The following is a 17,967-nucleotide window of genomic DNA, read 5'->3' on the forward strand; positions in this document are numbered from 1 at the left end:
CTTACCAGCAAGTAGAGAGGTCCGTTGAAGTCTGATGGTACTATTTTTAATGGTATTTATTGATAAAAATACACAAAAATAGTATCAATGCAAACATACATATAATATATGTTGTCAATACTAAATCTAAAAGCGCAGGTATAATAATAATCAATAAGAAATAGCTCTATCATTGTCTAGGGGATAATGTATTGTCCGATGGAAATATAAAAGTTCATTCAAGTTCATTCAAGCTGCAGCTTTTTGGTTGGAGAGAAAGACGGATGTTTAACTTGCCCATTCCTTTTATGATGTCGATCCTTCGAGAGTCGTTGGGGGCTGATTTCCCCTTTGTTGTTAGCTAAAGCCGTTCTCCTGTGGCAAGGCCCACCAATTCCGAGGCAAATGGAAAAGGACGCACGTGGCTTTCCACCGGCTTTCGCTATTACGCTGTCACAGGATTTCGAGCGTTTCTTCTGGTGCGTCTGAGGGGCTGTTCCCACAGACCCTCTTTTATCCCCACTCACGGGGTCTCAGATGTCAATCAGGTTGGGAGGATGCCATCCCCCAACCAGCCCACGTTGCCTGATTCCTTGAGGGCATCGATGAATAGCACAGCACTCAATACACAATTCCGTCTCCAAGAGACAATAGCCGTTATCAATGGTTCCGCCTTTCGGAGGCCAGGACACATTCTAAACTCTTTGTGGATTCTGCACGTCTTTCTCTCATTTCCTGGGTCTCCTGACCTGACTTAATAGCAATCTTGCGATTCTCAAAAAGGAGGGGGGGGGGAGCACAGGCGTAACAATAATTACTTAGAGTAATTTACAATTTTTATTAATATGTATTGCTCTGTGCTGCTGCCACATAATCAACAAATTTCATGACATTTGCCAGTGGTATTAAACCTGATTCGGATTCCATCAGCCCATGAACACTACCAGGCAACACAGACAAAATGCTGGAGGAACTCAGCAGGCCAGGCAGCATCTGTGGAAAAGAGCACAGTTGACGTTTCAACTTCTTGTGTTGTGCTACTTATATTTCAGGATCAGATCAGGCTCATCATCACTGATATATGACATGAAATTTGATGTTTTGTGGCAGCAATATAGTGCAGGACAAAAAATTACCTATCAACATAAGAACATAAGAAAAAGGAGCAGGAGTCGGCCATCTGGCCCATTAAGCTTGCCCCACCATTCAATAAGATCTTGGCTGATCTGTCCGTAAACTCAGCTCCATCTACCTGCCTTTTCCCCATAACATAACATACTATGTAAAAACCTATCTAACTGTTTCTTAAATACATTTAGTGAAGAAGCCTCAACTGCTTCCCTGGGCAGAGAATTCCACAGATTCACCACTCTCTGGGGGAAAACAGTTTCTCTTCATCTCCGTCCTAAATCTCCTCCCCTGAATCTTGAGACAATGTCCCCTAGTTCTAGTGTCACCTACCAATGGAAACATCTTTCCTACTTCTTTCTTATCTATCCCTTTCAAATTTTTGTATGTTTCTAGAAGATCCCCTCTCATTCTTCTGAACTCCAGAGAGTATAGTCCCAGGCAACTCAATCTCTCCTCATAGGTTAACCCCTTCATTCCTGGAATCAACCTGGTGAACCTCCTCTGCACTGCCTCCAAAGCCAGTATATCCTTCCTCAATTACGGAGACCAGAACTGCACACAGTACTCCAGGTGTGGCCTCACCAGTACCCTGTACAGTTGCAGCATAACATCCCTGCTCTTGAATTCAATCCCCCCCAGCAATGAAGGCCAACATTCTGTTTGCCTTCTTAATAACCTGTTGTACCTGTAATCCAACTTTTTGCAATTCATGTACAAGCACTCCCAAGTCCCTCTGCACAACAACATGCTGCAATCTTTCACCAGCTAAATAATAATCTACTCTTCTATTATTTCTTCCAAAGTGGATGATTTCGCATTTACCAACGTTGTATTCCATCTGCCAGACCTTGGCCCACTCACATAACCTATCTATATCCCTCTGCAGACTCTCCACATCCTCTGTACAATTTGCTTTTCCACTCAGTTTAGTGTCATCAGCAAATTTTGCTACGCTACACTCAGTCCCCTCTTCCAAATCATCAATGTAAATGGTGAACGACCCTTGTGGCACCCCACTCACCACAGACTGCCAACCGGAGAAACACCCATTTATACTAACTCTCTGCCTTCTATCGGTTAACCAATCCACTATCCATGCCAATACACTTCCTCTGACTCCATGCATCCATATCTTATTTATAAGTCTCTTGTGTGGCACCTTATTGAACGCCTTCTGGAAATCCAAGTATACGACATCCACCTGTTCCCCTCTATCCACTGCACTCATTATGTCCTGAAAGAACTCCAGTAAGTTTGTCAAACAGGATCTGCCCTTTCTGAATGCGTGCTGCGTCTGTCTAATGGAACCACTCCTTTCTAAATGTTTTGCTGTTTCTTCCTTAATGACAGCTTCAAGCATTTTCTCAACTACAGATGTTAAGCTAACTGGACTATAGTTGCCCGACTTTTCCCTCCATCCTTTTTTAAAAAGTGGCATGACATTTGCTGTCTTCCAGTCCTCAGGGACCTGCCCAGAGTCTAGAGAGTTTTGATAAATGATTACTTACAAGTGATTATCAAGTTACTGTAAGAAATATTAAAAATAAATAAATAGTGAAAAAGGGAGCAAAATAGTGACTTGGAGTTCAAGGATTCATGGACCATTCAAAAACCTGATGGTGGAGGAGATGAAGCTTTTCCCGAATGGTTGAGTTTGACTTCAGGCTCCTGTATCACCACCTTGATGGTAGCATTGAGAAGAGGGTGTGTCCTCGGTGTTGGGGGTCCTTAACAATGGATTCAACCTTCTTCAGGCATCACCTTTTGAAGATGTCCTTGATGGTGTGCAGGCTGAGGCCATAAGTCGAGAGGAAACAATGCCTCCTCCTGTAACCCTGCTCCATCCCATCATCACTCTCTGGTTTGTGAGAGTTACCCAGTTTTATGTTTGAAAATGGCCATATCATTTTCTACACTCCCATCAACTTACAGACATTCAACAAAGTACAAAAAATACTGATGGTAATCACAGTTACAAAAATTATTCTGCAGGGAAGATTTGTAGAAAATTGAAATTTTAATTCTTATCCTGTTGATCTATCTTTATCACTTCATCTAACTTCCCGCACACTGTCTCTGGATCTTCACAATCTCACTCCTTTCTTTCTCCATTTTCCAACCCTTACCCTGCTTCGCCCTCTGTGTTCTCACCTCATGTCCTCTTCCCTCTATCCACCATCTCACACTACCCCCACACCAACCACCACAAGTCTCTAAATCTGTGTTTCATCATGTGACCTTAAGTGCCCTCCTCGGTGTTTGTCCTCTCTCCACTCTCGTCCGTTCTCTTTCTCAGCATTGCATTGCACCCGTTCACTGTCCGAGTCACCGCCCTTCTCTCACTTCATACCTCCCAACCCCACCTCCTCTCCCCCACCGTCCCACCTCCTCTCCCAGTCCCACCTCCTCCCCCAGTCCCACCTCCTCTCCCACCGTCCCACCTCCTCTCCCCCACCATTCCACCTCCTCCCCCCACCATTCCACCCCCTCCCCGTCCCACCTCCTCTCCCACCATCCCACCTCCTCCCCCACCGTCCCACCTCCTCTCCCACCGTCCCACCTCCTCCCCCAGTCCCACCTCCTCTCCCCCACCATTCCACCTCCTCCCCCAGTCCCACCTCCTCTCCCACCGTCCCACCTACTCTCCCACCGTCCCACCTCCTCTCCCACCGTCCCACCTCCTCCCACTGACCCACCTCCTCCCCCAGTCCCACCTTCCCTCCCAGTCCCACCTTCTCTCCCCATCCCACCGTCCCACCTTCCCTCCCCGTCCCACCTCCTCTCCCACCGTCCCACCTACTCTCCCACCGTCCCACCTCCTCTCCCACCGTCCCACCTCCTCCCACTGACCCACCTCCTCCCCCAGTCCCACCTTTCCTCCCAGTCCCACCTTCTCTCCCCATCCCACCGTCCCACCTTCCCTCCCCGTCCCATCTCCTCCCCCACCGTCCCACCTCCTCCCCACTCCCACCTCCTCTCCCACCATCCCACCTCCTCCCCAGTCCCACCTCCTCTCCCACCGTCCCACCTCCTCTCCCACCGTCCCACCTCCTCCCCCAGTCCCACCTTCTCTCCCAGTCCCACCTCCTCTCCCAGTCCCACGTCTTACCCCAGTCCCACCTCCTCTCCCACCGTCCCACGTCCTCTCCCAGTCCCACGTCTTATCCGTCCCACCTCCTCTCCCAGTCCCACCTCCTCTCCCAGTTCCACCTCCTCCCCTAGTCCCACCTCCTCTCCCCCACCATCCCACCTCCTCTCCCCCACCATCCCACCTCCTCTCCCCCACAATCCCACCTCCTCTCCCACCTCCTCTCCCAGTCCCACCTCCTCTTCCACCGTCCCACCTCCTCCCTCAGTCGCACCTCCTCTCCCCCACCATCCCACCTCCTCCCCGTCCCACCTTCTCGCCCAGTCCCACCTCCTCTCTCACCGACCCACCTCCCTCCCGTCCCACCTCCTCTCCCACTGTCCCACCTCCTCCCCCAGTCCCACCTCCTCCCGCAGTCCCACCTCCTCCCCTAGTCCCACCTCCTCTCCCACTGTCCACCTCCTCCCCCAGTCCCACCTCCTCTCCCACCGTCCCACCTCCTCTCCCCCACCATCCCACCTCCTCTCCCAGTCCCACCTTCTCTCCCACCGTCCCACCTCCTCTCCCAGTTCCACCTCCTCCCCAATCCCACCTTCTCTCCCAGTCCCACCTTCACTCCCAGTCCCACCTCCTCCCCCACCGACCCACCTCCCTCCCCAGCCCCACCCACTGTCCCACCTCCTCCCCCAGTCCCACCTCCTCCCCCAGTCCCACCTCCTCCCCCAGTCCCACCTCCTCTCCCACAGTCCCACCTCCTCTCCCACCATCCCACCTCCTCTCCCACCGTCCCACCTCCTCCCCCAGTCCCACCTCCTCTCCCACCGTCCCACCTCCTCTCCGTTCCACCTCCCACCTCCTGCCCTAGTCCCACCTCCTCGCCCACCAACCCACCTCCTCCCCCAGTCCCACCTCCTCTCTCACCGTCCCAGCTCCTCCCCAGTTCCACCTCCTCTCCCACTGTCCCACCTCCTCCCCACTTCCTCCCCCAGTCCCACATCCTCTCCCACCATCCCACCTCCTCTCCCAGTCCCACCTCCTCCCACCTCCTCCCTCAGTTCCACCTCCTCTCCCACAGTCCCACCTCCTCTCCATCCCACCTCCTCTCCCAGTTCCACCTCCTCTCCCACCGTCCCACCTCCTCTCCCAGTTCCACCTCCTCTCCCACTGTCCCACTTCCTCCCCCAGTCCCACCTCCTCTCCCCCACCGTCCCACCTCCCCTCACCTCGTCCCTCCCTCTCTCGCATTCCTCTCTCATCCTTTATCTTCACCCTAATCCTTGTTTCCACTTTCCCTCATCCCTCCTCTCTTCAGTCCCCGACATCTTCCCTACCTCCCCTCTCGCCCTGCGAGCTCTCTGACTTCTTTGCCTCCTCTGCGTTATCCTCTTATGCAAGCCATTTCCCATCTACAATTAATTTCCTTTCTTGTTCTTCCTTGTCCCCTTCTCCCCGTCTCACCCCTCTTCCCATAGTTTCACCCTCGTCCCCTCACCTCACCTCCTCCCCTTCCCTGTCTCTCAACTCACCCCCTCCTCTCCCTCCTGCCCTCCTCCGTCTAATAGTCTCCTGCCCTTCTCCCTGCTCCAGCCTCCTCCCCTCCCGCCTGGCCCTGCTTCTCCTCTGTGCCCGCTCGTTCTCCAGTCTATGCCCTCCCGCCCTGGGCCTCACCCTGTTAAATGCAGTGTCTCTTCTCTGCAGGGAAAGAAAGGTGAGAGTGGTGAGCCTGGCATGCCGGGGCCAACAGGAATCCGTGGTGATTTCGGTGACAGGGTAAGTGTGCTCTTCCCATCCTGTGACACCGGCGGTGGGACAGACATGCAAAGACCTTCTGCCACTGCAGTGTCGGGAAAGCAAGTGGCACACGGGAGCAGTACCCCAAAACCCAATCCAGGGTTCAAATCCTGCCACCGGGGTTTGAAGTTTCTGCAGTTGAACAAATGTGGAATTATCAAAGCAATCTCAGTAAAAATGGGGGGAAAAAAACATAGTAATTTAAATTGTTTTAAAATCCCGTAAATCTGAAATACAAGCAGAAGATGCAGGAAAAACTTGGCAGGTCAGGCGACATCTGTAGAGAGAGAAAAGGACAATGTTTCAGAACTTGTGTTTAATCACCTTCCTCCTCATATCTCATCCCTGTGTGTCCTCTGTCCCCTCATATCTTCACTCTCATTGATTGTCTCTTCCTCTCCTCATCCCTCACACCTCCCCCCACCCCCACCATCTTACCTACAGTAGAACAGTCTGTTTTGTACAGCAAGACTCTATTTCAGGGTTCACCGCTGGCGAGGAGTGCAGGGGATTGGGGACAAGGTGCTGCAGAAGTCTTGGTGACCAGTAAACCAATGGTCACCTGGGTTAGTTGTCTCACCACCGGGTAATGTGTGTGGAACCTGCTGATGCCTCCATGAACTCTTTACTGACAACTAACAGCTTGTGTTTTTTTTAAACCTCCTCCTCAGGGTCCTGTTGGAGCATCTGGTCCCAAAGGTAACCAGGTAAGGAGAAGATTTCAGGCACTGCGGCTTCCTTAGTGACCTGGTATCAGGCCATGAACATGGAAAAATACACCACAAAATCAATCAGTCCACCATTGATTTGGGAACGGGTCAAAAGGTCAACACAACCACTTCAACCTTTTAACCCTCTCCAAAATCAATCTCCCCCCCACCACATAGCCCTCCATTTTCTCTCCATCCATATGTCTATCTTAGCCTTTTTAAATGTGTTTAATGTATTTGCCTCTACCACTAGCTGGGTGGTGAGGTGGAGATGCGACTCTACCAAAGGAGGTTTAAGGTGCTCCTTCCCTCCGTTAGCCTGCAGGTCACCCTGGGGTAGGGTATAGCACCTGCTTACCCCCTGATCAGGGTCATGGAGCAGGTGGTAGACGGTCATACGAGCAGCTGGTGCAGATCAAAAGTCCAGGTTATGCGACCACTGACACCAGGCAGACAATCTCTGATGAGTATTGATAATGGCTGGGGTCACCCGCCTTGTAAAGACACTGCCCAGTAGAAAGGCAATAGCAACCCACTTCTGTAGAAAAATTTTCCAAGAACAATTATGGTGATGGAAAGAACTTGATCACCCACATCATACAACACGGCACGTAACAAACGGGTTACCACTGGTCCAGGCTGCATGTTCCATGAACTTTACTGTCTGCATACTGAAGTTGTCACTACCATCTGTAGAGTGGGTTGATGAGGGTAGGGCAGTGGATATTGTCTACACAGACTTTAGGAAATCTTTTGAGAAGGTCTCTTGTGATAAGCTGGTCTGGAGGTTTAAGTCACATGGGGTTCATGATCATTTAGTAAATTGGATCCAAAATTGGCTTCGACATAGAAGATAGAGGGTAGTAGAGGGGGGGGGGGTAACAAACTGAGGGGTGCTTTTCTTATTGGAGGCCTGTGACCAGTGGTGTGTTCCACAGGGTCAGTGCTGGGATCTCTGGTTTATAATATACAGTATTTCGCTGACTTGGATGAAAAGGTCAGTGGTCTGATTAGCAAGTTTGCAGACAACAGGAAAATTGGTGGAGTTGTGGATAAAGAGGAAGGTTGTCGAAGGATAGAGTAAGATGCACGTCAGGTGGAAAAGTGGGCAGAGAAGTGGCAGGTGGAGTTTAATCCAGTTAAGTGTGAGGTGTTCAACTCTGAGAGGTCAGATGTAAGAGGAAAGCATAAAGTAAAGGGCAGGGCCCTGATAGACACAGTGACCTTGGGTTGAATGCTACAGCTTCCTGAATGTGGCAAAACAAGTGGACAGGACGGTAAAGAAGCCGTACACATGCTTTCCTTCATCACTCAGCACAATGAGTGTAACTTCTGGGGTGTCAAAGTTTGCTGAGGCCATGTTTGGAACTTTGCATTTCAGTTCTGACCATCCTTATAGGAAGGATGTGGAGAGGAGACGGAAGAGGTTCATCAGGGTTAGAGAGTGTTAACGAGGAGGAGGGACTGGACAAACGTAGAGTGTTTTCTCTGGAGCATCACAAGGTCAGGGGCAACCTGATAATAAGTTATCTTCTGCTCTTTAACAGCACATTTCCTGACCTGAATTCAAATGTCCTTTGCATTGTTTAATCCCTGTGGTAAACTATGTCTACCTGTCTGGACACGCCCCTCGACTGACTGCTCCTGTGGCTCCTCCCATCCTCCCACAGACCCCTGTATAGAGGCGATTGGAGGCACTGCTCCCCCCCCCACCAGTCTCCGAGATGCCGTGCTCCATTTTGCTGCCAATAAAAGCCTATCGTTCACCGCCCCCCCCCCCCCCGTCTCTGAGAGTTGTTGATGGTGCATCAATCCCTCTGCAATGTGTTGTTTTACAGGGTCTCGCAGGGTCTGATGGGCTACCTGGAGAAAAGGGAGATATGGTAAGTTCCATTACACAGATACTGTGCAGAACATCTATCAAGCCCCACACATGATACACTCATCAATTAATAAACAATCAAGTTCAGTTTATTGTCATTCAACCGTATACGTGTACACCATCAAACATAACAATGTACCTCCAGACCAAGGTGCACAACACAGTACTGACAACTCACACACACAACTCATAAAGTATTATCACTCCTGGAATTAACAGTTATTTTCCAGGAGTGACATTTAGCTCAAGGTACATTCGTGACATAAGTTGAACAGTAAACAGTAGAACACTACTGGCACGTTGAGACCTGGGTGGTGGCAGGGACTATCGCAGCCTGGGGAAAAACCTTGCCCTAATGCTACAGTACCTCCTGTCTGAGGGTAGGGGGTCGCAGAGATTGTGGGACAGATGGAAAGGATTATTAACAATGCTAAGAGCCCTGTGTATGCAGCGTTCCTGATAAATAGCTTGGATGGGTGGAAGAGAGGCCCCAAAGATCTCAGCAGTCAGTACTGGAGTCAGCTTTATGGATTTTTTTAATATCTATTTGCTTGCTTGTTCAGCCTTATTAGGGTTCCAATTGTAACCAGAGAAAGAACTTTTACAAACTATAATAAGAATCTGATTGCAGAGATTGACTTGGAACCAACAGCATATGTTGGCCTTGTAATATTATCATATTACATGAAACATGATAATGAAGTGATATTTGTATTTAATAATCGCTACATCGTGATAAGCTGCTGCGTGTATTATGATAATGAGGATTGTTTTATATTATGGTAACTGAACACTGGTTATTATATAATAAAATGCTAACAGCAACATTCTAATTGGAAATTGGCTGCATGGTAATTATAAGCTACTAATTATGATAATGAGATGCAGCTTGTGTTACGGTAATGAGCTATAATTATAATATGACAATTGCTGTTGTGGTAATAATACAATGACTTGGATCATGATTAATGTGCTACTGGTTTTGATAATATGTTGGTCATGATATAAATTGATAACCTGGTTTATTTTTGTCACCTGTACCAAGGTACAGTGAAAAACTTCACTCTGTATGCCATCTCCACTTCATCACAGTGCTGCAAGGTTCAAAGTTCAAAGTACAAATCTGTCCCCATATTGAACCCTGAGATTCATCTCCTTGTGGGTATACTTAGCAAATCTATAGAATAGTAACTATAACAGGATTAATGAAAGATCATCCAGAGTGCAGGAAACAACAAACTGTGCAAATGCTAATACAAATAAATATCAATAAATATCGAGAACATGAGATAACGAGATAAAGAGCCGTTAAAGTGAGATCATCAGCTGTGGGAGCATCTCAATGATGGGGCAAATGAGTGTAGTTCTCAAGAGCCTGATACGGTAGTCGAGGGGTAGTAACTGTTCTTGAACCTGGTGGCGCGAGTCCTGAAGCTTTTGTACCTGATGGCAGCAGAAGGAAGGGAGCATGGCCTGGATGGTGGGGATCGTTGATGATGGACACTGCTTTCCTACGACAGCGTTTTGTAGGGATATGCTCAATGGTTGGCAGGGTTTTACCCGTGATGTAAAATTATAACAGAATGTAGAATTAAATGTTACATTTACAGGGAAAGTCCAGTGTAAGTAGACAATGGGCGGCAGGGTAGCATAGAAATTACACAGTACCATTACAGCACCAGCAACCTGGGTTCAGTTTTGTACGCTCTCCCCATGACTGCATGAGTTTCCTCCAGGTGCTCCGGTTTCCTCCCACATTCCAAACTTACGGGTTGTTAAGTCAGCTGGGCAGCTCAGACTTATTGGCTTCGGCAGCTTGGTGGCACAAAGCTCGACAGCACCAGCCGGGTTCAATCCCCGCCTCTGCCTGTAAGAGTGAGTACGTTCTCCCAGTGACCACCTGGGTTTCCCCCGGCTGCTCTGGTTTCCACCCATGGTCCAGAGACGTGCTGATTAGTAGCGTAACTGGTCATTGTAAATTGTCCTGTGATTTGGCAGGGGTTGAGTGCTGGCCAGTGCAGCTCAAAGGGGCAGAAGTTCTGCTCTGTCTCTCAATGAATAAACATGAGTGTGACTGAGGAACGAGTGTGAGTTTTCGGAGTCCGGTCAATCGGCAACGACACAGATCAGAGTGTGCCATGTCCCTCCAGCTGAATCCTGAGTGCTGACTCTGATGGTGCTGCAGAAATAGTGGGTGGACTGAGCAGGCCTGGAAAGAGTCAGCATTAGTTAGTTGTTAGAGTCATAGAGCATAACAACAGGCAAACAGGCCCTTCAGCCCATCTAGCACATGCCAAACTATTACTCTGCTTAGTTCCATCAACCTACACCTGGATTATAGCCTCCATACCCCTTCTATCCATGTACCTATCCAAACTTCCCTTAAATGTTGAGGATGAACCAGCATCCATCACTTGTTTAGAAACGGCAGTGAGGAGCTTAACATCAAGGAATATGCTTTGTATCGAAAGGACAGGCAGGAAGGCATAGGTGGTGGTGTGGCTTTGTTGGTAAGAGATGGAATTACATCTTTAGAAAGAGGTGACATAGGGTCAGAGAATGTTGAATCTTTGTGGGTGGAGTTAAAAAACTGCAAGGGTAAAAAACATTATGGGAATCATATATATAGGCCTCCAAATAGTATCCAAGATGTGGGGTTGAGATTGCAAGGGGAGCTGGAAAGAGGATGTAATAAGGGTAATATCACAATTGTAATGGGGGACTTCAATATGCAAGGGGATTGGGAAAATCGGGTTGGTGTCAGATGGCAAGAGAGGGAATTTGTTGAATGCCTAAGAGATGACTTTTTAGAGCAGCTTGTGCTTGAGCTAAGGCTGTCTGCAATTAGGTGTTGTGTAATAATCCAGATTTTATTAGGGAGCTTAAGGTAAAGGAACCCTTAGGAGAAAGTGATCAAAATATGATTGAATTCATGCTGCAATTTGAGAGGGAGAAGCACAAGTCTTATGTATTAGCATTGCAATAGAATAAAGAGATTCACGGAGACATGAGAGGGGAGCTTGCCCAGGTGGATTGGAGGGATATTCTGGTGGGGATGACGGCAGAGCAGAGATGGCTGAAGTTTCTGGGAATAGTTCACAAGCCACAGGATAGATATGTCCCACAAAAAAATCTCAAAAGGCAGGGGTAGGCAACCGTGGCTAACAAAGGAAGTTAAGAACTGCATAAAAGGAAATATAAGGCAGCAAAATTGAGTGGGAAGTTAGATGATTGGAAAGTTTTTAAAATCCAACAAAAGGCAACCAAAAAGCTATAAAAAGGGAAAAGATGAAATATGAGGGCAAACTAGCCAATAATATAAAAAACTAAATGTTTTTTCAGATATATAAAGAGAAAAAGGGAGATGAGAGTAGATATTGGAGCACTGGAAAATGATGCTGGTGAGGTAGTAATTGGAGACAAAGAAATGGCAGATGAACTGAATGGGTACTTTGCATCAGTCTTCACTGTGGAAGACAGTAGCAGCAGACCAGAGATCTGTGAGTGTCATTGTTATTACTAAGGGAAAAGTGCTAGGCAAACTCAAGGATCTTAAGGTGGATAAGTCACCCGGACCAGATGGACTACATTCCAGAGTCCTTCGAGAGGTCACTGAAGAGATAACAGATGCATTGCTCATGATATTTCAAGAATCACTTGATTCTGGCATGGTCCCGGAGGACTGGAAGATTGCAAATGTCACTCCACTCTTTAAGAAGAGAGGAATGCAAAAGAAAGGAAATTATAAGCCAGTTAGCCTGACCTCAGTTGTTGAGAAAGTGGTGGAGTCCATTATTAAGGATAATGTTTTGAGGTACTTGGAGACTAATGATAAAATGAGTCAAAGTCAGCACGGTTTCTGTAAAGGAAAATCTTGCCTGACAAATCTGTTAGAGTTCTTCGAGGAAGTAACAAGCAGGGTGGACAAAGGAGAGGCAGTGGATGTCATTTACTTGGATTTTCAGAAGGCATTTGATAAGGTGCCACACACGATGCTGCTTAACAAGATAAAATCCAATGGTGTTAAAGGAAAGATATTGGCACGGATAGAGGAATGGCTGACAGGCAGGAGGCAGCAAGTGGGAATAAAGAGGGCCTTTTCAATTTGGCTGCCAGTGACTAGTGGTGTTCCTCAGGAGTCAGTACTGGGACCGTTACTTTTCACATTGTTTGTCAGTGATTTAGATAATGGAATTGATGGCTTTGTGGCAAAGTTTGTGGATGATAGGTGGAGGGGTAGGTAGTGCTGAGGAAGCAATGTGATTGCAGCAGGACTTAGACAAAATGGAAGAATGGTCAAAAAAGTGGCAGATGGAATACAGTGTTGGGAAATGCACAATGATGCATTTTGGTAAAAGGAACAATACTGTGGACTATTATCTAAATGGAGAGAGGTCCAAACATCAGAGGTGCAGAGGGACTTAGGAGTCCTCGTGCAAGACTCCCAGAAGGTTAATTTGCAGGTTCTGTCTATGGTAAAGAAGGCAAATGCAATGTTGGCATTTATTTCAAGGGGAATAGAATATAAAAGCAAGGAGATAATATTGAGGGTTTATAAGACACTAGTCAGGCTGCACGGAGTATTGTGAACAGTTTTGGGCCCCATATCTCAGACAGAATGTGTTGTCATTGGAGAGAGTCCAGAGGAGGTTCCAGGAATGAAGGGGTTAAGGTACAAGGAGCATTTAGCAGGCTTGGGCCTGTAGTCACTGAAATTTAGAAGAATGGTGGGGGGGATCTCATTGAAACCTACTGAATATTGAAAGGACTAGATAAGGTGGATGTGGAGAGGATCTTTCCTATGGTGGGAGTATCCAGAACTAGAGGGTACAGCCTCAAATTTCAGGGCCAACTCTTTAGAACCGAGTTAAGGAGGAATGTTTTTATCCAGAGAGTAGAGAACCTGTGGAATGCTCTGCCACAGACTGCGGTGGAGGCCAAGACCACGGGTATATACTTAAAGTGAAGATTGATCCCGTTTCCTGATTGGTCAGGGTTTCAAAGGATATGGAGAGGTTGAGTGGGATCCAGGATCAGCTATGATGGAATAGCGGAGCAGACTTGATGGGCTGAATGGCCTGATTCTGCTCCTGTGTCTTATGGAACCGAATTAATTTTCTCCTATTTTCCCAGCTCTGTACGCTGAGCTCTGTACACCTGCCAAACCTAGACCAAAGATTCTGAGCAGCAGAGGTTGTAGGTTAACAGATTATCCTTATTTGTCATATATACATGGAAACATACAGTGAGATGTGACATTTACGTTAATGACCAACACATTCCGAGGATATGCATAGCATGCTCCCATAGTGTAGTGGTTAACACAATGCTTTACAGTACCAGCGACCTGGGTTCAATTCCTGCCACTGTCTCTAAGGAGTTTGTATGTTCTTCCCATGATAGTGTGGGTTTCCTCTGGGTCCTTGGGTTTCCTCCCACAGTCCAAAGGTTGGCAGGTTGTCTGGTTATTGTAAACTGTCCTGTGATTAGGCTGGGATTAAATCAGGGGTTGCTGGGTGGCTCGGCTCAAGGTGCCGGAGAGCCCTATTCCACCCTGTGTCTCAATCAATCAATAACTAAATAGACTAATAGGTAAAGAAACAAACTTAACATGCATGTGTTACTGGGTCATGGAGAGAACATACAAACTTCTTATCGCAGCACCTGGAATTGACCCCCAGACTGTGTTAGTTATTGATGTAAACAATGCATTTCTATGTGAGGTTTGATGTACATGTGACAAGCAAAGTTAATCTTTATCAGTATAGAATCACCATGACTACTTCCTTCTTTCTCTTTTGTTTCATTTTTGATCTTATTACACCATAACCACCAAATTCTTTGCCTCATTCTTGGCTTCTGAAGAATCTCTGGATCGCAGAATGATAAAGATCCAACAATAATCACTGCCTTTGTCTTCCTTTCAGGGCCAGCCGGGACCTCAGGGCCAGAAGGGAGAGGTAAGATTTCCAGAGAATTGGTAACATTGTCAATTTATGATTGTTTAATGTCATTTCCAGTATATAAGTATAAACAAGAATGAAAATATTTGTTAGTCCGGATCAATGTTCAAAGTAAGTTTTACTATCAAAGTACATACATATCACCATATACAACCCTGGGATTCATTTCCCTGTGAGCATACTCAGCAAATCTATACAGTAGTAACTATAACAGGATCAATGAACCAGAGTGCAGGGGACAACAAACTATACAAATGCAAATATAAATAAAAAGCAATAAATAACGACAACATGAGATAAAGAATCCTTAAAATGAGATCATTGGTTGTGGGAACATAATAATGATGAGGCAGATGAGTGTAGTTTTCCCCTTTTGTTCAAGAGCCTGATGGTTGAAGGGTAATAAGTGTTCCTGAAGCTGGTGGTGTGAGTCCTGAGGTAGTTGTACCTTCTACCTGATGGCAGCAATGAGAAAAGAGCCTGGACTGGGTGGTGAGGGTCTTTGCTGATGGATGCTGCTTTCTTCTGACAGTGTTTCATGTAGATGTGCTGGGCCGTACCCATTACCTTTTGTATGATTTTCCGTACAAAGGATCTGTGGCAGTTCCTAAACACCCACTAAGCTAGAGAACACAATGTTAATATCCACAATAAATATAAAGACTAAAGCTAGTTTATATACATAGATTGGTTGTAAAGTGATGCTAGGCACAGCAGTGTCTGTAAATAAGGAGACTGACAGGAAATGATGAAATAGTGAGCTTTGTGGGGTTTCGTATCCGCCATGGGTGAACTGACCATACACCAAGCATTCAGTGGTTTGTATCATGGCCCCCTCAAACACAGACAAGCTCCACTTCCCACACTTCTGAAAGCTTCAGTGAGAGATTGACAGGCAAGGTGGCCCATTTGGCTGCCCCTCAATATTCAGGAAGGTGGGGGACTCAAGGGGCAGTCAGTACTTGTTCCCACTGTGAGGAACCAGTCTGCTCTGGGACTGGGCTGGGAAGTATAGAAAATGGACAAAGGGAGGAACAAGTGAATATGTTGAAACATTTATATTTTTTTTCCTTATTTATCTGTCCAAGAGATCTGACCCAGAGGCAAAGCCATGAATTAGTGGATGAGGTGTAATAGTGTGGTGGGGTGGAGATACGCCTCTTTTAAAGGGAAGTGTGAAGCGCTGCTTCCCTTCGCTAGCCTGCGGGTCACCCTTGGGCAAGGTGTAGCTCCTGCTTAGACCCCGATCACAGTCACATGAAGCCATGGGAGCTGGTGACAGATGGTCGTATGAGCCCTGGATCTGCGACCACTGACGCCAGGCAGACAACATCTGAGGAGTATTGATGACAGCTGGGGTCACCCGCCTTGTAAAGACACTGCCCAGAAAGTGGCAATATCAAACCACTTCTGTAGAAAAATTAGTAAATAACAATCATGGTCATCGAAAGACCATGATCGTCTACGTCATGCAGCACTGCACATATGAACAAACAAATAATTTATAAATAAACTATTACATATAAACTTGTAAATAAACAATTAAAATCAGGTTTATTATCACTGTTGCATCATATAAGACAATGTTAATAAACATGATTTCAATTCAGATATCAAAGTTCAAAGTAAATTTATTATCGAAGTACGTATATGTCACCACATACAACCCAGAGATTCATTTTCTTGCAGGCATTCACAAGTACAAAGTAATACAATAGAACCAATGAAAAACTGCACACAACAAATATAAAGTCAATGTGCAAAGGTTAACAAACTGTGCAAGTACAACAAAGAAAAGGAACAAACTAATAATAATAATAATAATAATAATAATAATAAATAAAAATTGAGAAATTGAGATGTAGAGTCCTTGAAAATCAGTCCAGAGGTTGTGGAAACAGTTCAGTGTTTGGTTGAGTGAAGTTATCCCCTCTGGTTCAGGAGCCTGATGGATGAGGGGTAATAACTTCCTGAATCTGGTGGTGTGGGACCTGAGGTTTACCACCAGTCTACATCAGACTGGTGAAGGAAGGCAGGCAGATTTTCCTCACTGATGTTGCTGAATTCACTGGATTTTTCAGCAGATGGTTCCATGGTCAATGTTACCAAAAAGTGGCTTTAATTCCAAACTTCTCTAATGATTAGAACTCAAGTCCATCATCTACCTGCCGAGATGGGATTCAAACTCTTGCCTCCCGATCAGTGACCCAGAGCTGTAGCTATTGGCGCAGTAGCTGAGGTCAAGCGTTTCGTCTATAATTCAGTGTCGGTAACCCTAACCTCTGACCTTTTAACAGGTCCCACTGTGCAGGACCGACCCTTCACTAATCGTCCTCCCACTTTCCATTTCATAGCCAGGACGTCGCGGTGAGGTGGGACCCAAAGGCAATGCTGGGCCCGCTGGATTTCCCGGAACAGACGGAGTTCCAGGTCCTGCCGGGCTGATGGGACCAGCTGGAGAGCAGGGACCTCCTGGTGTCACCGGGAAAAGGGGTCCTCCAGTGAGTACCTCATTTCAGAATACCATGGCCCAGGCAGGGCACAGATTAGTGGACCATAGTAGAACATTACAGCCTATGCTGAACATGGATCTGATACTGAATTAAACTAAATCGCTTCTGTCTCTACGTTGTGCTAACCTTTTTCAACCTACTATAATAAGATCAAGGTAACTCTTCCCTCCCACATAACCCTCCATTTTTCTATCATCCATATGCCTGAGTTTCTTAAACGTCCCTAATGTATCTGTCTCTACCACCACCCCAGCAGCACGTATCATGTACCCACCACACTATGTAAAAAAAACTTGCATCATACATCTCCTCTGTATTTTCCTCCAATCACCTTAAAATTATGCCCCTTATATTAACCATTACTGCGCTGGGAAAAGTCTCTGGCTGTCCACTTGAGCTATGCTACTTATCATCGTGTACACCTCCATCAAGCCGCCTCTTCTTCACTCCAAAGAGAGAAGCCTGAGCTCACTCGGTCTATCCTCATAAAACATGGTGGCTAATCCGGGCAGCATCCTGCTCAATCTCCTCTGCAATGAGTTCCTTTCATAAAACACAGGAGATTCTGCAGATGCTGGAAATCCAGAGCAACACACACAAAATGCTGGAGGAACTCAGCAGGTCAGGCAGCATCCACAGATAAGGGTAAACAGTCATTGTTTTGGGCCGAGACCCAAATGACTGTCTAGTGATTTACTAAATGTGCTTATCTTGTTAAAGTATTCCAGCATTTCCCGAGACAGATGTGTGGTTAACTGGCCTGAATTTTGTTTCCTTTCTCTGTTTGAATACGTGTTCCATTTGTAATTTACCAATCCTTCTCTGCTTCTAAGGAATGGCGATAAATCACCATCAACACATTCATCATCAGTGCAACCATTTCATAGTCATAGAAAAGGACAGCACAGAA

General features: G+C 46.6%; 1 protein-coding gene across 1 annotated transcript in view; it reads left to right on the forward strand.

The window, feature by feature from the left end:
- The window catches only part of col9a3 (collagen, type IX, alpha 3), a 122,108-nt gene that overhangs the window by 78,567 nt on the left and 25,574 nt on the right, over nt 1-17,967 (forward strand). The window contains exons 23-27 of the mRNA XM_059981207.1: nt 5,897-5,968; nt 6,661-6,696; nt 8,538-8,582; nt 14,509-14,541; nt 16,899-17,045. Of these exons, the coding sequence (XP_059837190.1) occupies nt 5,897-5,968; nt 6,661-6,696; nt 8,538-8,582; nt 14,509-14,541; nt 16,899-17,045 (333 nt within the window). The remainder of the gene's footprint in view (nt 1-5,896; nt 5,969-6,660; nt 6,697-8,537; nt 8,583-14,508; nt 14,542-16,898; nt 17,046-17,967) is intronic.

The sequence above is a fragment of the Hypanus sabinus genome, chromosome 9, assembly GCF_030144855.1.
Source record: "Hypanus sabinus isolate sHypSab1 chromosome 9, sHypSab1.hap1, whole genome shotgun sequence".
NCBI lineage: Eukaryota > Metazoa > Chordata > Chondrichthyes > Myliobatiformes > Dasyatidae > Hypanus > Hypanus sabinus.